Here is a 26478-nt window from a genome sequence, read left to right on the forward strand (position 1 = left end):
GGTGTATGTCCTGACTGAGAATCCAACTGTGACCTCCTGGTTCATAGGTCGACACTCAACCACTGAGCCACACTGGCTGGGCTTTACATGATTTTAGATATACTTATTTCATAGTTTTTATAAGATTGTTCCTTTATTTCAAATCCTTAAGGGTTTTAATCTTCTGTTTTACTTATGGTTTCCTTGTCGTATGTTCTGTAATTTTGAATTCTGAGCTAATCTTCAGTGGTATTATTTGTGAGAATCCTGAGTGTTCTGGAATTGAGGGTGGACATTCTACAGTAGTTTCTATTAGTGTCTGTAAGAAACCCAAGAAGTATCATTGGTCTGAGATTAATTTTCATATTAATGTCTTGGCTCTGGGTTTCTCAAACAATGTACACAGTATAACTTAATTCTGGATCTGCAAGAAAAATGGGCTTGAAGTTCTGAATTCTCAGCAGACTTTTTTTGGCTTTACTCTGAGCCCTGAAAAAAAACAAACATGTAGATTTCCTTGCAAGTCCTCTGTGCTGGTGAGCTTCTTGTTTTCTATTCTGTTTCTGTAACTGAAGGTAAGTCCAGGTTTTATGCAGGATCTTAATTACAACTTACTGTCTCTGTCTCTGCATAGGCATTAAATCCCAAGCCTCTGGGTTCTTCAGACACACACACAGCTCCTCTCAGGAAAGCCTTCTCATCATTGCATGCCCAGACTGGCTTTAGTCCCTTCTTTGTTTCTGACACTTCAAGATTTATTTCTCTCCTTGCAAAATCAGCTATGAATGCCTTATAATTCATATAATCTTTTATCCAGCATTTCTAGTTGATAATGATGGAAAACTTTTCAGATTATCATGCTCAACTATCCTGCTAGAAGTTCAAGTAACAATGGAGATCTTAAAAAATGTTTTTGTGTAAAGTTTTTCTTAAAACTTTTGTATCAATATTAATTTCTGGGCTTTGATCATTATTCTACGGTAATGTAAAATGCTGACACTGGGGAACACTGGAGAAAGGGTATTCGAGAGCTCTTTATATTATTTTTGCAACTTTTCAGTAAAATAGAAAGCCTCATCAAGAAGTCTAGTGATGTCCTGGGAGGGACACAAGTTGAAAGCCTGAGCTTTGAAATTAAACTGGCATATATTAGGGGGGCAACTCTTAGCATGTTATCTATACTAATAAAAGGGTAATATGCTAATTAGGGCAGACGCCTTCTGGAGTCCATCCAGACAAAACCACCGCAGCTGCAAGGCCCAGAGCTCAGGCAGCCTTGGGCTCAGGCAGCCTTGAGCCCCGGTGGCTATGAGGCCCAGGGTTCAGGCAGCCGTGAGCCCCAGCAGCTGCAAGGCCCAGGGCTCAGGCCTCGCTGCCACCATGGCCGGCAGTGGCAGCAGCAGTGGGGTGATGGGGATGGCACCTTTTCCTGATCAGCCTGGTTGCCTCCCACAGAGGGTGGCCAGACTGCGGCTTAGGCCCGCTCCCCATAGGATATCCCCTGAGAGCTCCTAGACTGTGAGAGAGGGCAGGCTGGACTGAGGGACCCTCCCCCCAGTGCACATATTTTGCTGCACCGGGCCACTAGTCCTATATAATAAAAGCCTAATATGCAAATCAACCAAACGGTGGAATGACTGGTTGCTATGATGCGCATTGACCACCAAGGGGCAGACGCTCAATGCAGGAGCTGTCTGTCCCCTGGTGGTCAGTGCACTCCCACAAAGGGAGTACTGCTCAGCCAGAAGCCGGGCTCATGGCTGGCGAGTGGCAGTGGCGGAAGCCCCTCCCCACTCTGCGGCAGTACTAAGGAGCAGCGAGCAGGCGAGCAGTAAGGAGCGAGGGGTCCTGGACTGTGAGAGGGCACAGGCCGGGCTGAGGCCCCCCGACCCCCAGTGCACGAATGTTGTGCACCAGGCCTCTAGTATTTTCTATAAAATAAAGTCCTTTTAAACTTAAATTTTAGGTTTTTATATAGTACTGGAGGCCCAGTGCATGAAACTTATGCACTGAGGGGGGTGTCCCTCAGCCCAGCCTGCACCCTCTCCAATCTGGGACCCTCAAAGGATGTCCAACTGCCCATTTAGGCAGGAATCAGGACTAAATGGGCAGTCGGACACCCCTCTCACAATCCAGGACTGCTGACTCCCAACTGCTTGCCTGACTGCCTGCCTTCCTGATTGCCCCTAACCACTTCTACCTACCAGCCTGATCACCCCCTAACCACTCCCCTGCTGGCCTGATCAAAGCCTAACCATTCCCCTACTGGCCCGATCACCCCCAACTGCCCTCCCCTGCAGGCCTGGTCCTCCCCAACTGCCCTCCCCTGCTGGCCATCTTGTGGCCATGTGGGGGTGACCATCTTTGACCACATGGAGGCAGCCATCTTGTGTATTGGACTGATGGTCAATTTGCATACTGGTTGTGACTAATTAGCCTATCAGGGCTAATTAGCATATCCCTCTCTTATTATGTTGGAGTGATGGTCAATTTGAATACTGATCATGACTAATTAGCATATCCAAGCTAAATAGCATATCCCTCTCTTATTATATAGGACTAGTGGCATGGTGCACAAAATTCATGCATGGGGGTTAGGGGGTTCCCACAGCCCAACTTGCACCCTCTCCAACTGGGAACCCCTTGGGGGATGTCCTACTGATGGCTTAGGCCTGCTCCCCCTGGGAGCAGGTCTAAGCTGCAGTCTGGCCTTCCTCTGTGGGAGGCTACCGGGCTGATCAGGGGAAGGCACCGTCCCCATCACCCCACTGCTGCTGCCACTGCCAGCCACAGTGGCTGCGAAGCCTGAGCCCCAAACCTCGCAGCCGCTGGGGCTCATGGCTGCCTGAGCCCCGGGCCTCGCAGGGATCGGGCCTAAACCAGTGGTCAGATATCCCTCTCACAATCTGGGACTGCTGGCTTCTAACTGCTCACCTGCCTGCTGGCCTAATCGCCCCTAACTGCCTCTGCCTTTGCCCCTACCACCATGGCTTTGTCTGGAAGGAAGTTGGATGTCTGGAAGATGGCCGGTTGACCCGGTCTAATTAGCATATTACCCTTTTATTAGTACAGACTAGAGGCCTGGTGCATAAAAAATTTGTGCACAGGGGGAAGAGAAGTCCCTCAACCTGGTCTGCATCAACGCCAGTGTCCCTCGTCCCAGTCTCTGGCCAGAGGTCTCTCCCCTCCCTCCATGAGGCTGGGGCACAGAAGCCAGGGGCAATGTAAGCCAAGTGTCCCACTCCAGGCCTCTGGCCAGAGGCACCTCCCCTCCCTCTGCGCAGCCAAGGAGCAGACGCTGGGCTCACATTGCCAGGGCAATGCCACCAGTGTCCTGCCCCGGCTGCTATGGGTGCTGCCATCATTGTTGTGGAGTGATGGTTAATTTGCATATTACTATTTTATTAGATAGGATAGATTATATAGAATAGGATTGCTTAAATGTGGGGGAAAAGCCTTTTTCAGCAGGAGGAGATGCTCTTGGCAGACAAAAAAACACATAATCCCTTATCTGGACTGATAGCCAGCCATATGCACTATACTACCAAAGCGGTCATTAAAAAAATGAACCTCTTTCTTACACCTTATACCAAACAGCTGTTGCCCTTAAAACCCCTCCTCATTCCCCACCTTAGGTTCTGCCTTTGTAGTTCACCCAGATTAGGTTCTGATTGGTCAGTTTCTATGCTAGTCAGCGTCAAAAGCTCCATCTACGAGGCAGCCATTGGCTCCTGGCACTTCACCCAGATTTGGTTCTGATTGGTTGGTTTCTATGCCAGAGAGTATCTCCAGGCCTATCTCTGGGCCTGATTAAAGAGGTGGGGCTGATCAGCAGCCCCGCAGAGGCCCAAAGAGAAACAGAGTCATGGCTGCTGGTAAAGCCCCGAGAGAAAGAGAGAGGCAATGGCTGATCAACAGCTGCCATTGAGGCTGCAGATCAGAGCCTGCCTCTCTCTTTGCAGGCCTCTCTCCAGGCCTAATCTGCAGCCCCTCAGAAGTCAGTGCTGGGTCACCACAGCAACCCAGCACTGACTTCCAGAGTTAGGTTGAGCCTTCGGTCGTTATGAACCCTGGCTCAAAATATATATATATATATAGACTAGAGGCCCAGTGCACACAAAATTGTGTGCAGTTAGGGTCCCTAGGCCTAGCCTGGCCTCAGTCACATGGCCTCTGCCGCCCTGCAACACTACATGAAGCTCCCCACCCGCAATGGGACACTCCGCAATGGTCATGGCCTCTCGACTGCTTCGCGAGGCTCCTCTTGCCCTGCCACTGCTCCACGAGGCTTGCTCCACCCTGCCACTTCCCCTTGAGGCTCGCTCCACCCTGCCACTTCCCCTTGAGGCTCCCCTCACCCCACCACTGCTCCATGATGCTCCTCCACCCTGCCACGCTCCACGAAATTCCCCCTGACCCGCCACTGCTCTGTGAGGCTCCTCCAACCCCACCATGCTCCAGGAAATTCCCCCCGCCCTGCCACTGCTCCAGGACCCAGGACTTACTTCTACCACAGGTGGCCAGGACCCAGGACAGCAATGCAGCCCACTCACCAGTCCCCACCCACCAGAGTCTGCCTCGCGTGCAGCCTGGCATTCAGTCATCCCTCTGGTCATTTTGGATGTGACAGACCCTGGCTCTTTATATATAGATGTTTATATTACTGAGCATACTACCTAGTATATAACATATGTAAGGTGTGGTGGTTCTTTTGATTATCCTGTTTTTAAAAGGGAAGTGGGAGGTATTAGAAAGTCAAGTTCATTGAAGTCACAACCTTGCTGTATGGCATCTTACAAAAGCAAGTCTAAGACTACTGAGCACAGTGATGACATCATGGCAAAGGAAAGAGCAGTTACCAAACTGGGGATGGTCCTGCATAATTTTGTAGATGATTTCTGAGGCTCTGGCACCTGGGGCTTCGGCCTGTAAGATCCTGTTGGTAATCTGCAGCATTCCCCCTTCCGGAACCCACACCACTGAATTGGCCACAAGCCGAAGACCTTTGTCATTCTAGAATACGGAGAGAGTACAGAATTAGGTCCAAGCAAAATAAGAAAATATCAGTCCTTAAAAACATGTTATCAGGTACCACTGCTGCTAATGATTGTCTAGTAAGAGAGATTCATGGTTTTAGAGTCACACTATGAACTACAGTTGCTCGAACAACACAGGTTTGAACTGCATGAGTCCACTGATAAATGGTTTTGTTTTTACAATTAACCTGTGCTATCATTGACTGGTGCAGTTCAAACTGTTGTTCAAGGGTCACCTTGACAGTTAGGAATCTGCAACCAAGGTCAGGAACCCCTGTGCAAAGGACTGAATTAAGTAATTCACGAAGTTTTGATTGTCAGGTGGTCAGCACCCCAGCCCCACATTAAGGGTCAACTGTATATGTGTGTACACTATGTGTAGATACACATACATATACACATATGTGTGTGTGTGTGTGTATATATATATATATATACACACACACACATATGTATAAATATATATATACATATATATGTATATACACATATATGTATTTTTCTTGCATTTTCTTTTAATTTATCATGAGAAAATAACTTACTTCTTTCAGGAAGACTAAGTCTCTTCATTGCTTTCTATCATTTGTCCATCTACCTGTCCTTCCGTTCTCCCTAGCATCCAAATTCAAGAACTATTAGTTCAGCTCTTTTGCTAGAGGGCTAAGGTACATAAGGATGGCTGGAATATGACTTCAGTTTCAGAACTGACAGTCTGGTGGGGGAGACATGAATAATTAGGATGTATCACAAGTGATGCTCAATAAGAAGCTTAAGCAGAATGCTATGAGTGAATAGGGAAGGCAATCAATCAATTTTTCTTTTTCACATAGATGTTTCTTTCTTTTAAAAAAAATTTATTGATTTCAGAAAGGAATGAAGAGGGAGAGAGATAGAAACATCAATGATGAGAGAGGATCATCGATTGGATGCCTCCTGCACATCCTACACTAGGAATCAAGCCTGCAACCCAGCATGTGCCCTGACTGGGAATCAAACCATGACCTCCAGGTTCATGGATTGATGCTCAACCACTGAGCCACAATGTTTTTTTTCTCTCTCTCCCTCTCCTTTCTTTCCTTGCTCTAAAATTCAATAAAAATATTTTAAAAAGAAATAAAAACTGGTAGTTATAAAATAGTCATGGGAAAGTAAATAAAACATAGGAAATAGAGTTGATAATCCTATCTAATAAAAGAGAAACATGGTAATTAGCGTACGACCGCTACCCTTCCCATTGGCTAATCAGGGTGATATGCAAATTAACTGCCAGCCAAGATGGCAGCCGGCAGCCAGGCAGCTGGAAGCTAACATGAGGCTTGCTTGCTTCAGTGACGGAGGACTCCAACGTTCCCTGCCTGCCTTGCCGGCCTCTGAGCTTGCAGTTTGAAACATTGTAACAAATATAGAAGCTAAACAAAACCCCAGAAACCAGCTTTCAGCCGGCCGGGATCTCAGAGCTGGAGTTGATACAGTGTTTTGATTATAGAACCTAAACAAACCAGATACCTGCTTTCAGCAGCAGAGGCCTCAGAGCTGGAGCCAGAGCTAAAGCTGGCCCAGAATAAAAAGAAAAAGAAAAAAAGGAGCGGTTGGGAGCTTCAGTCACCCACCGGCCTGAAAACAGCTCTCAGCCCCTCACCCAGACTGGCCAGGCACCCCTGTGGGGACACCCACCCTGAAGGGTGTGTGACCAGCTGCAAACAGCCATCATCCCCTCACCCAGGCTGGCCAGGCACCCCAGTGGGGACCCCCACCCTGATCCAGGACACCCTTCAGGGCAAACCAGCTGGCCCCCGCCCGTGCACCAGGCCTCTATCCTATATAGTAAAAGGGTAATATGCTTCCCAGCACTGGGATCACTGGAGCCGCGAGGCCTCCCAGCACCGGGATCTGTGGAGCTGAGAGGCCTCCCAGCACCGGGATCAGTGTGACAGGGGACAGCGCCCAAATCCCCTGATCACCCTGTGGCTGTGTGTGTGACAGGGGGCAGGGCCACAACCTCCCTATCCGCCCTGCTCTGTTCGTGACAGGGAAAGGTGCCCCAACCCCTTGATCAGCCCTGCTCTGTGCCTGATAGGGGGGAGCTCCCCAACCCCCTGATCGCCCTGCGGATCTGTGTGTGACAGGGTGCGGCACCCCAACCCCTCTCCCCCACGGGCCCTGCTCTGTGTGTGATGGGGTAGAGCCATAACCTCCCCATTGGCCCCGCCCTGAGTGTGAGAGTGGCGGCGCCCCAACCCCCTGATCGGCCCTGCTCTGTGGGTGATAGAGGGCGGCGCCCCAACCCCCTGATGGGCCCTGCTCTGTGCATGACAGGGGGGAGCTCCCCAACCCCCTGATGGGCCCTGCTCTGCGCGTGACAGGGGGCAGCACCCCAACCCCCTGATTGGCCGTGCTCTGTGCATGACAGGGGGTGGCGCCGCAACCTCCCCATCAACCCTGCCTTGAGTGTGACAGGGGGCAGTGCCCCAAACCCCCAATCGGCCCTACCCTGAGCGTGACTGAGGGTGGTATCGCAACCTCCTGATCCGCCCTGCTCTGTGCATGACAGGGGGCGGCATCCCAACTCCCCAATTGGCCCTGCTCTGAGCCCGACCAGGGGCTGCACCTAGGGATTGGGCCTGCCCTCTGCCACCCGGGAGCAGGACTAAGCCAGCAGGTCGTTATCTCCTGAGGGGTCCCATACTGCGAGAGGGCACAGGCCGGGCTGAGGGACCTCCCCTCCCCCCCTGAGTGCACAAATTTTTGTGCACCGGGCCTCTAGTTCTATATAATAAAAGCCTAATATTCTAACTGTCCGGTCGTCCATTCAACCAATCAAAGTGTAATATGTTAATGATATACTAAGGCCACTCAGCGCTCCCTATGACATGCACTAACCACCAGGAGGCAAACGCTCTAACCAGTAGGTTAGCTTGCTACTGGCATCCAGCCAATCGGAACTGAGCAAGATGGGCCAGACACACGCTGGAGCCCTCCTGTGGTCCCTCTCTGGCTGGCCAACCTCCTGTGTCTCTCCTGGCCCTGATCATGCACTGGTGGAGTCCCTCGGTCTGGCCTGCACCCTCTCACAATCTGGGACCCCTTGGGGGATGTCGGAGAGCTGGTTTCAGCCCGATCCTGCAGGCCAGGCCGAGAGACCCCACTGGTGCATGAATTAGTGCACAGAGCCTCTAGTATTATAATAACTATGTATGGTACCAGTTGGGGTACTGGAACTATCAAAGGGAACATGATATAAAGTATATGATTGTCTAACCACTAAGAGTAAGTGAAACCAATACATAATACATTATTTTTTTAAAAGGTTGGGGGAAAAAAAGAAGAATGACACTCTCTTGTTGGCTGGTAGAAGGCAAAAGCTGCTAAAAGACTCAGTTTATGCTGCAGGCCCCGTAAAGTCAGCACGAGTCTTGAGGAAGGAAATGGAATGACCAGATCTGGGTTGTGGAAAGCTTCCAGCAGCAAGCGATGGAAGGGAATACAGTTGGGGTGATCTGGAGCTATGGAAACCCTTTGACACATTCTTACCATGGCTCAGGTGAGAGAGGATGAGAAGGTAGTTGCAGTGGGAATGGACAGTTAAAAACAGATCCCAGAAACACCACAGAGGCCAAACTGACAGGCCTGGATGACTGAAATCCAAGCCTCAGAAACAACAGCTGGGAATAGCTGACTGGAAGGAGTCACCCTAACTGCCCTCCCGAGAAGGGACCATTGTAATTGCGAAAGCCAATGTCATCAACAACACTGCCACTTCGATTGGCAAGGAGCGCACCTCTTCCAAAGCCTCCTCATTGACACTCTCCACGGATGAGATTAGTGAGGCGGCTCGTGTTCAGTTTTCAGTTTGTTTACATACTTTAAAAGTCAGTAAATCTGATAGTTTAAAATATGGCGTTTCTGAACAGGTGCTTTTCTAAATTATTGTTATTACGTTTAAAAATGCTAACGAAGAGAACAGAGTAAACAGCACTCCCAGGAGGGAGCATTCAGAACAGAAGACAACATACTCTTTCCAGTCACCTGACAGGAGAGCACTTGCCCCTGTCAGGAGGGCTCACAGCTATTTTCACCAGGAAACTGAGTCAAACAGTGCCCAGGAGAACAACAGCCAGGGCACCTTCGATTGTGACGAATGCCTGGGAGCAAAATCCCGGAGAGCTTTCTCCTTTCACAATTGATATAGAATATTATTTACAAAAATATCACTGTGTGTCAAGAACCTGGCATGTCCTCTACCAGAACTCTGGGGGGAAAGGCCCTGTTAACTCTAGCAGAATTTTACATAACATAATACACTCGGACCCAGGTGTCTCAACTGCTAAAAGGACTCGTCAACTTTGATTATGGTTACAGAGATCAGCCGTACACCAAAGACCACAAACTTGGACTGACGAGGCAATGTGGCTTTTCATATTCCAAGCAAGTAAGCACTCGAATGCATGTCCCAGACACCTCTCTTACTTGACTATACTTTATCAGCACAATCCCCTACAATTCCTGTGTGAGGACATTTTTAGGAGACAGTACTCCTTACAAGCTGGCGTTCAGAGATCAGCGACATCTAAAAGTGCATTCATAGTTAAGAATCTCAGGCACCTACCCCAGACTTCTGCATCAGACCTTCTGAATTAGAATCTGCATTTTAGTTTTGTTCATCACCTGTATTAAAGTATACTTTACCAATAAAAACTGTATATATTTAAGGAATACAACGTGATGTTTTGATGTATGTATGTATACTTCACATAGCTATGACTTTTTTAGTGTGCTAAAAACATGATCACTCCCTTACCAAATTTCAAGTATAAAATACGTTTTTATTAAGTACCAGAGGCCCAGTGCATGAAATTTGTGCACTGGTAGGGTCCTTAGTAGCTGGTGGGCACTGGCTGGGTACTCCCTCCCTTCCCCCGGCCAGCCCGCCCACTGGTCAAACTCCCGGAAGAACTCCAGTGGAAGGGACAATTTGCATACTACACTTTTATTATATAGGATAGTTTCCATGCTGTACATTAGATCTCTAGAAGCTATTCATTCCTTATAATTGAACCTTTGTATCCTTTGACCAACATCTCTCCATTTCCCCAACCCCAGAAACTACCATTCTACTCTGCTTTTAAGAGTTTAAGTTTTTGAGATTCCAAATTTAAGTGAGATCATGTAGTATGTGTCTTTCTGTATCTGGCTTACTTTACTTAGGATAATGTCCTTCGGGCTCATCTATGCTGTCACAAATGGCAGGATTTCCTTCCCTTTTAAGGCTGAACAACATTTCATTGTGCATACGGACCACATTTTCTTTATCCATTTATCCACTGAAGGACACTTATATTGCTTCCATATCTTGGCTATTGTGAATAATGTTGCGATTAACATGGGAGTGCAGATACCTTTTCAAGACTCTGATTTCATTTTGATTGGATAAACACCCAGAAGTGGGACTGCTGGATTATATGGTAATTCAATGTTTAACTATTTTAGAAATCTCCTTACTGTTTTTCAAAGTGGCTACCTCAGTTTACATTCCCACCAACGGCGTATAAAGGTTCTCTTTTCACCACACCCTCAGCAACATTTGTTACCTTTTGTCTTTTTAGTAATAGCCATTCTAACAGGTGTGAAGTGAAATCTCATGGTGGCTTTGATTTGTATTTCTCTGGTGATTAATGACATTGAGCACCTTTTCATGTGCCTGTTGGCTACTGTATGTCTTCTTCTGAGAAATATCTATGCAAGTCTCTAGTCCATGTTTAATCAAGTTGCTTTGTCGCTATTGAGCTGTTTGAGTTCCTTGTATATTTTAGATATTAATCTCTTATCAGATATGTGGTTTCAAATATTTTCTCCCATTCCAGAAGTTGCCTTTTCATTTTGTAGATTGTTTCCTTTGCTGTGCAGCTTTTTAGTTGGATGCATTTCCACATGCATTTTAACAAGATCCCAATGAGATATGGAGTCACGTGAGACACATGGTCTAGGGTAGAGCTCATGATGGGTCTGGAATGATTTTCCCAAAAGTGCACAGGCAAGCATTTAGTATGGTTATGTTTATAACAGGACTAGTAGCCAGGTGCATGAAATTCGTGCACGTGGGCTGGGGGGGGGGGGGGAGGGGGCGAGGGTGGTATCCCTCAGCCCGGCCTGCACCCTCTCCAATCTGGAACTCCTTGGGGGATGTCCAACTGCCGGGTTAGGCCTAACAAAGTCCCTCTCGCAATCTGGGACTGCTGGCTCCTAACTGCTCACCTGCCTGCCTGCCTGCCTGATCACCCCTAACCAATCTGCCTGCCAGCTTGATTGCCCCCAACTAACCCCTCTGCCAGCCTACTGACCCCCCTTGCCAGCCTGCTCACCCCCAACGGTCCCCCCTGCCGGCCTGCTTGACCCCAACTGGTCCCCCATGCTGGCCTGCTGGCCCTCTGCTGCCCCCCTGCCAGCCTGCTGGCCCCACTGACACCCCCCCCTGCTGGCCTGCTCACCCCCAACTGCACCCCTGCTGGTCTTCTCGCCCCCAACTAGTCCCCCCTGCTGGCCTGCTCGACCCAAGTTCCCCCACTGCCAGCTTGATCACCCCCAACTGCCCTTCCCTCCTGGCCTGATTGCCCCTAACTGCCTCTTCCTTGGCCCTGCCACTATGGCTTTGTCTGGGCAGTGGCCATGGAGCCTGGCTTGGCTTCCTGGATCGCTGGGGTGACCCAGGAAGCCAAGTCTCCCACCTGCTCTGGCTGGCTCCATGGCTTCGTGGATCTGGCTGGCTCCTCTATCTTTGTCACGTCAATTTGCATATCCCCTCCTTATTAGCTGTGGGCGCCGCCATATTTATTGCAAAGTGATGGTTAATTTGCATATTACTCTTTTATTAGATAGGATAATACATATTCCTCTGTTTCTTAATTATTTGTTTATAGTACTTAAAGAAGAAACAGACAACTATCGAAGGAAAAGGATAATTCTTCCTATTCATTATGATGAAGATAGTTTTTCAGTTGTTTTCTTTTGGGAGATGGTGCAGCAAAGATTTAAGAAGAGATGAATGGCAAGCTATATATACACTATTTTTCTATAGCCAAAGTGTCTAAAAGCCAAAAATTGCCCCAATGGGTCTGACATTTACAATTTCTTTACCTCCTTGTAGGTTTTTTTTCCTTCGGCACAATGGTGCATATATCCCTATAAATTCAAGAAATCAGCCTTAATATCAATTGACTAATCTTCTGCCTAGTGATGTTTTATATATCCTTCAGGGTATCACATTATAAGGCAATGAAATCCCAACAAGAGATTAAGGGGGCATAATTAAAACAGTGCTTTAAATTAAAAAGTTCATTTCATAGAACAGAAGGCATACAGAAATGCTGGTAATAAAGTTTTGCCATTGTTTACTGTATTACAAATAAAAATATTAATGTTGTAAACCAAATTATAATAATCCCAAAAATATAATGAAGTCCTCCCCACTTCTAAATTAAAGCTTGGGACAAAATGATGAACTCAAATGATAGTGTACCTCAACTCCAGGCCAAAATATTTAAGATAAAAAATTTTAAACTTAAACAGAAAATGACTATAATTGGATATAATCTACGTCAATGTCAACACAAACGTTTTATTTATTCTATAAATGAACTTTAATTTCCAAAGGCTCATTTATACCATAGCTTTTATTTTACTTTTTAAATGTATCTTTATTGTGGAAAGTATTACAGAGGTTCCCCCTTTTTTCCCCACTGACCCTTTCTCCCCTCCACCTCCCCCCACCCCCTCTCTCAAGGTCTTTACACTATTATCTATGTCCAGGAGTTATGCATATACCCATATAAGTTCTTTGGTAAATCTCTCCCCACCCACCCTTCCATCCCTTAATCTTGTAGATTTTAGGGAAGGATCATGCAGGGTGGTGCATGTAAGGTGAAACTTTGATGCTATTTACCAAGATGAAGAATAATGGAAAGATAATTGGACTGTTTTTGTGTTTGTCAATGTGTGTATGAAGAAGCTTTGCTCTCTCAGGTCAAGAATATAGAACCTTCTCTTCATGTAGATTTAACTGCTTTATAAACAAACAAATAATTTTTTTTTTTGGACTCAATGAAGATTTTTTGAATGTATACTTTGAGCGATACATCTTAAAGACACTACATTGAACAAATTAAGTCCAAAAACGGTGAAACCCTAACATGTGATAAGGATTTATTTATGACATAGACTCTTCTTGAGAAAAATAAATATTTTTTGTGCCATTGATATTTATGATTCTCACAAACATCCTAATTATTAAACTGTATCCCTGCAAGACAACCAAGGGGAGGAGAGCTTTAAAGAAAATTGTTCAATGGGGGGAAAATAGGTCATATGTAAAACTTTTAACAATAAAGATTTTTAAAAATAAAGAAAATTGAGGGAAAGCACAGCAGGGCTTTTAGCTGCACAGGAGCCTTTCCAAGGTCAAACAGCCAGAACGGACTCTCAATAATTGAATTTTCCATTCGGTTCATAAGCATGACACTCGGGGGCTTTTAACATCAAAGCATTACCCAGTTGCAGAAAATAACTGTTCAAACAACAACAAACGAGGTCAGAAGGATCATCAGATTTATTGCCAATGTGGAAAAAGACACACGATTTTCAGAGATGCCTTAATTAATAAAAAGGAAGGTAATTCTTTGAAAGCCCAGCAGTGGAGAGTAATTCGCCAATAAGCTTGACTTTTCCCTGCCCACACTTTTAGCCCTTATTAAAGGCTGAACTGCTTTAGAACAGTACACCTAGCAGACTTGGTTTTGCTAATCCACCCAATTAATGAAAGCCTGTTCAGCACAGCATTCCTTATTACTTCTTAATCTTTTTTATTTCTTTTGCCTCCTCCCTTCAACAGAACATGTTTCAGCACCAGTCCTGAGTCTGTTCCTCCCTCAACCACTCAATAAAGGCCTGGAAGGTGACAGTCAAGTTTACTCCCTGCCAGGCCAAGTTTGGGAAGTGATGTAGAACTTGAGAAACAAGAGTGGAACCGACAGTGCCCATCCTCAGTCCCAAATGGGCTACCCTAGCACCAGCAGAGATGCTCTGCAGGCTTCTCATCTGGTGCAAGAAATCCATTCAAAGGCAGGACAACAGGCACTCCATCCATCTATCTACCCATCCAACAAAAACCTACTAAACTCCTACGTTTTACCTGGCTCAAGAGAGTCAGACTGAAATAGCTTCTGCTCTCACAAAGCTTCCTTTTTCTACCTCTTCTTCCTTTCCATCTATCTTACCAGGTTAAGTTTTCTGTTGAACAACACCAGGATTAATTTGTACATCCATTCACTAGGAATTAGACCTAAATCCCTTGGCCATTCCATTTAAGCCACCAGCTAGACATTAGGCCAGTAACTGGCCTCACTCCAAATTTAACACACAGGTAGCCTCAGGGAAAGGACTTGGATGCCCATTTTCAGAAATAGCTATCAGAAGGAAATCAGTCATGTCTGACCTCACATCTACTGGAAACTATTAACAGTTGGGGCAATTTTTTTCTTCGTGGGCTCCAGTAGACTTATGGTTACAAATAGCTTCACTTGTAATAAGATGTGCTGAGCCCAGAGGGAAGATTTCAGGAGGTTTCAGGCCTAGACTGCTTGAATAGGACATTGAGAAAATGACTAACTTACTGTATCCATTCAGTCCATTCAGGGGATAAGAAAATATATGACCAAAATATTGAAAAAGATGGACTAGAATGAAAAGACCCATGAGGTTAAGTGTGAGGAGCTGGAACACACTTGAATTCTCAGCTCCAGCACTAAATGCCTTTATGAACAATGTTTTAAACTTCCATTTTAGTTTCTTCTTTTGAAAGAGTAGACATAATAATTGCACAAACATCCCAAAATGATTATAAAGATAAAATGAAATAATTTACATTAAGCATTAGTGCCCAATAAAGATTAAAAAACAAAACAAACAAAAACACCTACCACCCATAGTAAAATTTCCCTTGTAAGAAATAAGGTCATATAAGTTTTATTCTAACCTTTTTTACTAAGATATTATAAAGATCAGTAGAATAAATAAGAGGAAAAATACTTTGAATTCCTTCAAAACATGTAGTATATGTTTATAAAACATTATCAGTATTACAGAGGCAAATTTATTAGTAGTACATCCAGATGAATGTTGGGGCTCTGGCCACTGGTTTCATTACCCCAATTGATTGGCCTATAAACCACTAGTTCACCTGATGGACAGGTAAGCACAGCATGACAGGGGATGAGAGATGGCAGGGGAAGGAGGGATAGACACCATAAATAGCAACATGACTCTCAATTTAACACCACAAGGATTCTCAAGTTCTGTGCTTATGCCTTACTTATACAGTAAAACTCTATTTTTCTTTCTTTCTTTCTTTCTTTCTTTCTTTCTTTCTTTCTTTCTTTCTTTCTTTTTTTTGTATACTCAAAGCAGCAAAAATCCTAGAAATATCCTTCAACCTTAGGACTTCAACCTTGCACAAAAATTACTGTGCAGGACACTGAACTGAGCTCCACATATGGAGACTGAAGCCACGATAAGGAAGGCAGCTGCTAGGGTTGCACTGACGTCTTGTAACAATCTTTGAAAAGAAACCACAAAAGAAAGAAAGGAAACTTTCTGTGTCTGTATAGACTTCATCTCTTCAGAACTAAACCTCATTTCCCAGGGCGATTGTGAGAGGGTGATAATTAGGATTAGCTACAAGGTGGCTATCTGCCAACTCTGTCTCATAATCAGCCTTCAGTTACTCCCATCTATTTCACCATCCCTGTTTTTAGCAGCTGAAAATGAGACAAGAGCCTGAGAAACTAGAGAGCAGACCATCTTAGATTCAGTTATTCACCTTCATGAGGCTCAATCACAAATTTTGAATGATCACTGGTGAGAAAGTGACAAGTGATCAATCTCTTTAGCTGATCACTAATGACCTTTCATTAGGTACCGATATTTGGAATGAAAAGTTTCAAAAAGTTATGTATCTCCGTCTACCATCATGGAAAGGGCCATTCTTTTTATAACAGAGAAAAGAGCTTCTAATGAAGTATCATCAAGCAATAAATGATTTAGAAAATATTTTTCAATATATATCTTAGATTTAGCTCACTATTGCCCTAAAATATGATAGATATCTCAAGAATCCTATATAATAAAACCCTAATATGCAAATTGACCAAATGGTGAAACGATTGGCTGCTATGACAAGCACTGACCACCAGGGGGCAGATGCTCAATGCAGGAGCTGCCCCCTGGTGGTCAGTGCGCTCCCACAGGGGGAGCACTGCTCAGCCAGAAGCTGGGCTCACAGCTGGCGAGCACAGCAGCAGTGGCAGGAGCCTCTCCCACCTCCAAGGCAGCGCTAAGGAGCAGTCAGCCTGGCTCATGGCCGGTGAGTGCAGTGGTGGTGGTGGAAGCCTTGATGGCGTAGGCCTGCTCAGTGGCCCTAGGCCAGCAGGCGAACATCCAACATGGGGTCCCAGACTGTGAGAGGGAGCAGGCCAAGCTGAGGACTCCCGCCCCCACCCCCCGCCTGAGTGCATGAATTTCGTGCACCAGGCCTCTAGTATTTTATGAAAGACATGAATGAAATTTTATAAAATGGTTACATATTAATTTTAGCATTATAGAAAAAAGTATAATTGTACATTAAACCCATGATTTCACAACTATTGTTTATTAGGATGAGGGCACAGTAAAATAGGAAGTTGATTCAAAGTAAATAACAGAGCAGGTGCTTTCACATATGGCAGAAACATACAGAAATAGCACAGGAATGACTCAGGCTGAGAAACACTGCTTCTACCTCATAGGCCAATGATTCCTATCATAACTAAGAAAGAGTTCCCACTCCTGCTTCTGTGGGCTAACAGAATAGTTGAACTCATCCTTTTTGATGCATTATGAGACCTGGACTATGAGCTTTACATATTTCATGAGCTGTTTTAGAAGAGCAGACAAGAACGGGGGTGCATTCGATTATGATCATGCTTAGGCAGGAGACAAAAGGATACGTGGACAATGAAGCACTTTTATGGAAGCAAGTCAACATAAAGATTCAAAAGTTTACCTTTTGTAGAGAGAATGGGGCCAGGTTTTTCAAATCAAAGGTGCTCCTAACAAAATATATACTGCTCCTGGGATTGGGTAATATGTTCTAATAATCTTTGAATGTCCTAAGTATCCCCCTAATAGGTGCTTAACAAATGGAATAAATAACCACCCATATCTTTATGAAATTAAAAAATGATATCATCAACAAAACTTAACATCTAGGAGAAAGGAAATTGTACCTTTGGGAATGACACGTACCTTGGGCACAATCTTCACGTGGAACAGTATATTTTGGAAAGAGTATCCATCATTGGCTTGCAAGACTGCAACATCAGATGTGCTATCCAAACCATCGTGAGCATAGTAGAGAAGGCCCCTGGAGACTTCATCCAGCCGGAACTGATAGACAGGGGTTGCAGGGGACTGAAGTGTTTGAAGCAATTGGCCATGAAGTGGAGGATCCAGCACTTCAACTATCACATCCTGTGGATTGTCATCATCTCGGATGTCAAGCAGCTGGGTGGTGATTGTCCCCCTCTCTCCTCTGCTAACGTGGAGAGCCTCATTTCTCAATACATAGGGGGGCTGTGGAATGAAGGAGAAGAAGTGAAAGCATTGAGCAGGAAAAGAGAGGACCACCCAATGGGCTAGATACCAGTTGTGTGCAACCTAATTGATATTTTGATGCTTTTTACAGAACTCTAGATGTTCTAGCAAAGTGCCAAACTGTTGCATATTCACAGTATTTGTCAAAGGTAGGATTGGTAATAGGAATCACAGCAAATAAGGTTCACATCTCTGATTCTGGAGTCATCTCTAGCCACTTCAGGACTGCAGTATTCATCAGAGGCCACCAAGGAGAACTGCTTGCTTCTAAATCTTTGAAGTCTCTGCTGTCTTGAGTTATACCACATCCCCTTCACTGAAACTGTGATCAGATCAGTGTCAGGAAACCCGGTCAGTTGTCTGCATCCAAGAGATGATAAAAGACATATGGAATTTTTGCATTTGTGGTGGGAGTTGAGCACTTCATTCCAGTCCATGTTGCAGCATGCTGACTTCGAGTAAGATAATTTTGCATTCTGAATTCATGCTATTTCTGGTCCCTCCCAGTAATTTTCTTCAAGCTGTTTCATTCATATCTTCAAGGGACCCAACCCAGCTCAGGCTATAAATCCTGACAAGAACCTGATCTGAGTAAGGCAAGCACCTGGTTAATTCAAGTGGCACTGCTCATATAGCAAATTGTAATATGTTTCCTTAGGATTATCAGGTGTGCTCTTACCAACTTGAGTAAGCAGATAAAATGTTCCTTCACAAAAATAAAAGTTAATGAACCATAATAGAAAAAAATCCCTGAAAACAAATATATATCCAGGCCAGAAGCCAAAAAAAACATTCTCTCAGTTTTTTATATCCTCTGAAGTTGAGCCATCTAGGACTTTTCTCAGCACATTGCCTTCTTTAATCCAAATGGCTTTCTTTTAAAACTAGCCCTCCTGACCTCCTGGGAATTTCAATATCTATTAGAATAATGTCTAATGAATGCATGATTATAATAATCACATAATGGGAAACTAGAAAATAGCTACTGAGAATTCCCAAGTGAAAACTCAAAGCTGTGATTCTATACATGGGAATGAAAGGCCTCTTGGATTCTAAAGAGAGAAGTCAAAGGTGGTATCAAAATCCATAAATTGAAAAGACTGACTTAACTTACATGAGAAAAGGCCATGGAGCCTCAAGGACCATGTTCAAATATCACAGAAATGTTAAGGAACAAAAATAAGTTAAAATTCATTTCTAAAATCGCATTTTTGAAAAGTTAAAATGATAAAAGTTTCTCATAAATAAAATAAAAATGTGCCCTCACTAACTACTCACTTGATTTCAGGAAAACAACAAATATCAGGGAACCCTCAGCACTCACCATCTGGGTGAGAAAGCCACTTGCTTATACTACACTAGGCCTTTTCTTCACACGCTTAGCGTAACTACATCACACAAACAAAAAGAACAAAACAAAGCTTCTGAGCTTGAGTACTGAAAACATCTAAGCCAATAAGTCCTAGGGCTTGATGTCACCCTCTGGCCCATTTTACAGAGATCACATTTTAGCTACAATTAAAACAAAATTCAAACTCTTAGCTTAACTCTGAGATCAAATTAATTTAGGACCAATTTCTAATCATTCCTTAATTTCAGTCCATCCCTGAAGTGAGAATGCCATCAAGAAGAGCTGAGCTGGGCTGCTCATATCATTTGGCAGCCACTTCTGGTTCAAAGTCTATGGTCCTTTCATTTTCAGACCAAAGATATAAAAATATCAGTTTAAAACAATGACCTCATGTCCTTCCTTGAATCATGTCTAATACACTCCTGAGATCTGGATATTTAGGTCGCCTTGGCTCCCCATGATGTCCTTTCTCTTGCCATTCACAACTTAAGAGCATATCTATCTTTCTACTCTCTTTGCACATTTCAGCTGTTCAAATCCGCAAGCCCAATTATTCAGAGTTTCTACCACTATATGTATTCTGCACACATAAGTACAACTTGACAGAGATGAGTGATGAGAAGAGAACCATCACACTGAGTTTTACAACAGCTACCATGATTTCCTCAGACCAGTGCTTGGCTGATGACCACAGTGGCACAACATTTAAGAATATCCTTAATAAGATCATCTAACTTCTGCCAACTAAGATAAATGTAGTCTGGCTGCATAGTAGATAAGGCAAAAGTAGCCAACATAATCCCATACCCATGAGAAAGAAACATTTACAAAACTAAATCAAAAGAGAGATGAATAAGGAAAGTCTTAAGAACTAGAACCACCTCAAATTATTCTGATGGGCTAGTTTCTGATTCAGTATAGCAAAAGATGGCACCATAATGCAATGATCAAGAACAGAGAATCTGCATTCAGAGTTAATGAGCATAGATCTTGGCTCTCTATTGATTATGTGTATCACCATAGACAAGTTACTTAAGCTCCTTGTGACTTAGAGTTCTCACTTGTAAATTGGGGATAATAATACCTCATGGGGATGGCATGAGGATTAAATGAGAAACACTACAAAGAGTATTACAGATATATTAGTAATGGTTGCTGCTATTGTTATTGCCTAGAAGCATTAAAAAATTATTTCAGGCCCTAACCAGTTTGGCTCAGTGGATAGAGCGTCAGCGTGTGGACTGAAAGGTCCCAGGTTCGATTCCGGCCAAGGGCATGTACCTTGGTTGCGGGCACATCCCCAGTAGGAGGTATGCAAGAGGCAGCTGATCGATGTTTCTCTCCCATCGATGTTTCTAACTCTCTATCTCTCTCCTTTCCTCTCTGTAAAAAATCAATAAAATATATTTTAAAAAAATAAAAAATATATATTTAAAAAAATTATTTCAGGAGAAAACTGAGACAAGATTAATTCAGCTCATTCATTTATCTACAACTACAAGAAATCTTTATTGGTGCTTGAGAATTGGTAGACACATAAAATTATTAATAGTGTGGCATTTTTATTACCTGTGTTGAAAATGCTTGTATATTGATCAGCTGTGGCTCAGAGAAGAACTGCTGGTCACTAATTTTCAGGGAAAAGTAACCTTTCCTAAAAGAAATTCCAAAGAAGAAATGAGAAAATGCAACCATTAAATTAGTCATTAGAATGACAATGATTAAAAACATTTCCAGGCTATGTGCATGGAGGAATTTGGATCAAACCACTACAGTAATATAACATTCATACTATAAATAAAAATGACCAGATAAATATGAACCTAGTGAAATGCAGACAAAACTACTGTGTGTTCTTAGATCTCATTGTAACAATTACATAATTTTTTTCCTATTTCTCTAAATTGAATCTATAAAACGTTGAAAATCAGTTTTTGGGCCAAGAAAGGTTAGTGATATATTATAGGCTAATGGTAAATAAAACTAAAGAATGAGAAAGGAATCTTTCAAAATCTTTGAGTAGATCTCAATGAGTCCCTAGTCCCTGCAAACCCTTTTGCCACGTCCTACCCAATCATATGAGTGGGTCCCAAATAACAATATTTGCAATGCTTTCATGACATAACTCTAGCCACCTCCCTGTCCAGCCACACACATGCAACATTTAATGTAGACTTGACTAGGGAAGGATGTCTGGTTATTGACTATTGGGAAACCATAGTGTGGATGAGGATGTGGAGGAGCTGGTTTGTAGGAGAGAGGTCAATGAAGCCTATGAGTCAAGACACAGAGACAAGAGAAAGAACCGAGTCCTGCTTCCTGGTCCTGGTTCTAGCTTCCAGGCTGGCCCTGGGGCCCATTGCCCTTAATGTGTTTGAGATCTAGGCCACACCTGCAATGTTACAACACACCTTACTATTTCCTTAATCTAGTTCAAGTTGACTTCCCTTACTTACAACCAAAGAATCCTAATTAAGAAAACAAAATAAGGCTCACTCTTTGTTGTGGTTTGTACTTCTCATAAAGAGTGTTGTTTCAACAGCTTCAGAGACTAATAGAAGGAAAGGTAGGAGTTGCGCGCTTCAAGCCAAACCAAGCACAGAACTCACTGTGGCCTGATAAGACATAATTAATGTATATGAGAGGGTTTGAATTCTGGTCTATGGTGGGACCACTGTTTTCAAAGTTCTTTAAAAGGTATTCTTGGAATTAACTATCAATACATGAAAGAATGTGGATGGATCTCAAAAGCATTACGGCAAAAGCCAGAAACAAAAGATTACATACTTGCTGATTCCATTCACATGACATTTCAGAAAGGGCAAAACTACAAGGGTGAAAACAGATCAGTGTTTACCAGGAACTGGGGAAGGTAGTGACTGTAAATGGAGTTTTGGGGGTTTTATGCCTTGAATGTGGTTGTGTTCTCAAGGCTGAAAGACAGTATACATTTGTTAACACTCATAGAACAGTAATTTAAAATAGGAAATTTTATTAAATGCAAACTGTACCTCAGAAAACTTAATTTTAAAAAGTTTGCTGTATTCCCTCCAATTTTATTTTTCCCTTCATTTTCTGCCCCATTTAAATCCTGCTCCTCTCCATCCCCACTTGCAGCTTTCAAGAGAATACAAATGATGGGCTAGTTACTCCCAACCTAGTGGGGAAAATGATTTTTTGTTGGCAGTGAGCTTCCAATAACTGTGTTCAGCATCTCAGCAATGGAGCTTATCTCGTCTCCTATGACTATATTTACAATCTGTCTTGTACTCCACAGGAGCATTCCAACCCTAGAGGAATGCAATCCTAAAGCATTCCAGTCCTAAAGAATCAGGGTCAGTGTTTGACGGGGAAAACAAAACCACAAACCTGTGTGGCAGGTTGTGTCTTTTGTTTTTGTATCATCCGGAGACATACCATTTGCTTTTTTCATGAGTTTCTGCCAAGCCTGGTTCTTTTACTATTCCTCTCATTCCTTCTTTTGTTTAAATTTTTAGATAAAGAAAATCCAATGTTAAATGTGTACACCAAAAAGGTGCTAAAAATTCCCTAAAAATAGTTGCCATTCTTTGTCCTGTTTATGGGTACAAAGCTGACTCTGTGAGGAAATAGATGATGAGAGATTAAAAAGGTAAGCTTAGAGAAACAAGAGGTTTTTCACTTTGGTTGTCTTTGAAGCTTTAAGTACTTTATACACATTTCACAAGTGATTCCAAGACAAACAACTACAGGTGTGTGTGTGTGTGTGTGTATGAGATATGCAAACATTTAACTATACTTGCAGCAAAAGGCATGCAGGAGATGGAGCATGAGCTTGACGGGTGATTCTATGGCATCAAGTACTAGAGTTTTAAGCACCGTTTATAGCAACACTTCTGCATGCCCGTGGAGATGGAAGCATGCCCATTATTCCTACTATTATTAAGACAGAAATCATAGTGGTTAAAGGCATGGGCTGTGGAATCAGAAAGCCTTGGGTTGAAGTCTGAGCTGTGCATCATAGGATGCAAGGCCTTGGGTAAGATTACTTTATATTCTGAAGGCCTGGAGACTGGGAATACAAATATACAGAATTTACATAAAGTAGTTAACACAGTGCCTGGCTAATAGCTAGTGTTCAGTGAATGTTACTTGCTCTTATTTCTGTAAGAGTTTCTTTGCTCACCAGCTCTCAACTGCAAATGGTGAAAGGGCCATTTACTTTTCTCCCCACCTTAAACAAACCTTAAACAAAATCTCAAGTTTAGTGGTGACAGTAGAAAATATTCACTGCTTCCTTATCGCTGTTCCCTGGGTATCAACTCCTTGTTTACAAATAAACCAGTCTGAATTTCCTGCACTAATGAAGCAGAGCAGGGTGAAGGATAATCCAAGAGGCTAATCTTTGGGGTGCATTCTCTGATTTCTGCTTAGTGGAATTACTCTGCTAATTACACGGCTATATTTGCTTGGGTTAGTGTTAACATTCAATTGCATTCCTGAAGCATATGTCAGCTGGGGCGGGGAAGACAGCCAGAAGTATGCTAGACATCAGAGGAAAACTGGATCAGGCTTAAATATTAACCACAATTAATCCCATGAAGTGGATAATAGAAAGTAAACTGTGACTCTTTGTTTCCTTCCAACTCTGAAATTCTAAGACCCATACAACACCTTGAAAAGTGTGCACTCTATCCTCCAGCCACTCCCTCCTCCCAGTATATTACACTAATGTTGAAGAAGCAGCTGGAGCATCTGGGTGTATAACCAGTTTTGTTTCTGCTGGGCCAGAAAGCTGGGTAATTGTACCAGGATCTTTCCTGTCACATCAGAGAATTACCCATAATTATGTGATAAAATGAAAATGCCTCTAACAGAAGCACACTCTCTGAGCAATTACAGTGAAATGATGACAGGCAGCTGAAAGCATTTGGCATTTGTGGAGTATGGATCTTTCTCAGAGGAGAAGGGGATAACTGTGGAGAAAAGGGGAGTTTGGGGGGGATAAGGGTGGTGCAAAACACTGGTGGAAAGGAGGCAGGAAGGAAACAATGGAACACGGAGTCACCTGGGCTTTTCTTTGCTGTGCACAAAGCGCACTTTTTTCTCATTCACATCTTTCCAGCTAAAATGGCCAGCCTTGTCGAGTTGCACCTCTTTCCCATTCCTCGAGAGCACTAGCTGCCCGTTGGTGGGTGTGCTCACAACATGGAACAGGAGGTCTTCGACCCTGCCATCCTGGTCTTGGACGTTCAGGAGGGAAAAATCCAGTGGCTTCATTAAACCCATGGCCAGGGTGAGAGAACCATTCACATGAAGACCAGGAGTGTGTGTTCTGCCTGGAAAGCATGGATCCAAAGGTCAGGCTTGGTAATTCACAAGTTAGGGGTGTATGTGTATTTAAAGAAATACGCTTGCAATGTTCATTCAGAGAGCTACAAAGATGAGGCTCTAGGCTACTGTCCACCATAAGCTTCCTTCTAATCCAGTGGTTCTCACTGTGGATGCACAGGGAAAGAACACAGGCTCTTTTACAGGGGTGGGGAATGTCCAGCCCGAGGACCAAGTAAGAAATCATTTGGTCTGGCCCTGCCTGGGCATTAGGGGTGAGTTAATTAAATGTTTGACCAAATATCGCAGGCTAATTTTTAAGTTGATAATTTTGTGTGGCCCACGAATGATGATATAAATATCCAAATGGCCCTTGGCAGAAAACAGGTTCCCCATCCCTGTGTTAAACTATAAAACTCCTAGAAGAAAATAAGGAGTAAATATTTATGAACTTGAATTAGGCAATGCTTTCTTAGCTATAACACAGAAAGCAGATGTGACAAAAGAAAAAAAATAGATATATTAGACATCATTAAAACTAAAAAAAGAATGTTTTGCTTCACCAGGACACCAGCAAGAAAGTGAAAAGACAGCCCACAGAATGAGATAAAATATTTACAAGTTAGATATCCCTGGAACTGAACTTGAATCCAGAATATATAAAGGACTCTTCCAAAGCAGTAAAGACAACCCAATTTTAAAATAAGCAAAGAATTTGAATAAGCATTTCCCCAAAGAAGGTATAAAAAGGCCAATAAGCACAATGAAAAGGTGCTCAACATCATTAACAATCAGGAAAATGCGAATTAAAACCACAAAATGATGCCACTTCACACCCACTAGGAACGATGGTAAAACCTGTTCCTGAGGATGTGGAGAAATTAGAACCCTCATATATTGCTGGTAGGAATGTAAAGCAGTGTAGCTACTTGGGAAAACAGTCTTGTAGTTCCTCAGATAATTAAATATAGAGCTACTATCATATGACCCACCAATTTTGCTCTTGGGCATATCCTCAAGAGAATTAAAAACATATATCCATACAAAAACTTCTACACAAATATTCATAGCAGCATTATTCATAATAGGTAAAAAGTGGAAACAAGCCAAATGTTCAACTGATGAAGGAATAAAAAGGTGGTATATCCACACAATGGAATATTATTCAAGCATAAAAAAAGAAATGACATACTGATACATGTTACAAATGGAGAAACTTTAAAAACGTTATGCCAAGTGGAAGAAGCCAGACATTAAAGGCCACATATTGTATGACTCCATTTATGTGAAATGTCCAAAATAGGCAAATTTGTACAGACAGAAAGTAGATCAGTGGTAGCCAGCGACTGTGGTGAGGGAGTGATGGGGAAAGACTCCTAATTGTTACTGAATTTCTCTTTAGGGTAAGTAAAGTGTCTTGGAATTAGATAGTGGTGATGGATGCATAACTTTGTGAATATATTAAAAATATAAAAAATATCGCTGCATTGTATACTTTAAAGGGTGAATTTTAGGGTATGGGAATTATATTCAATAATAATAGCAGTGAAGAATCACATAGGGATCTTTAAAACAATACTGATACGTGAGCTCCACCACCAGAGATCTTGACTTACATGTTCTGGGGTGGGCCCTTCATGATTTTATAAACTCCCAGGCAATCAATCCCAATAGGCTCCAGGGTTGAGAACCACAATCCTAAGACATTTGTCCTATCTGGCCATCAGACCCACCAAGGGCAAGAAAAGAGGTAAGTGTTTAATACCAATGCTAGAACAGTACCAGTTAATCTCCATTGAAGTAGGATTATCAATGGCTTATATTCAGAATTCATGTGAAATATACACACTTTGTTTAAAAGTTTTACAATCTTTGTCCACAGGAAACATCTGATGGATAAATTAGGATTTCTGACCATTCTGTCTCCTGCAAGTTGTTTTGCCTGGACTTGAAGGTAGGCCAGACAGGACAGTTAGTGATGCCAACTTTCAGGGGGACTTCTTCTATTGTAAGATTACTAACGAAGGTGAGAGTAATTCACATTCGCACATTGACTTGTATTACATCCTAAGAGGAACATGCTGACTCTCAAGTACTTGTTGTTTTTAGAAGGATCCCAATAAA

General features: G+C 43.2%; 1 protein-coding gene across 1 annotated transcript in view; it reads right to left on the reverse strand.

Moving 5' to 3' along the window:
- The window catches only part of FRAS1 (Fraser extracellular matrix complex subunit 1), a gene marked incomplete at its 5' end in the record, with an annotated part of 444917 nt that overhangs the window by 133798 nt on the left and 284641 nt on the right, over window positions 1–26478 (reverse strand). The window contains 4 exons of the mRNA XM_081100823.1: window positions 4839–4992; window positions 17346–17672; window positions 20614–20698; window positions 24092–24362. Coding sequence (XP_080956949.1) covers window positions 4839–4992; window positions 17346–17672; window positions 20614–20698; window positions 24092–24362 — 837 coding nt within the window. The remainder of the gene's footprint in view (window positions 1–4838; window positions 4993–17345; window positions 17673–20613; window positions 20699–24091; window positions 24363–26478) is intronic.

This window comes from Myotis nattereri, assembly GCF_964212035.1.
Source record: "Myotis nattereri genome assembly, chromosome: 1".
NCBI lineage: Eukaryota > Metazoa > Chordata > Mammalia > Chiroptera > Vespertilionidae > Myotis > Myotis nattereri.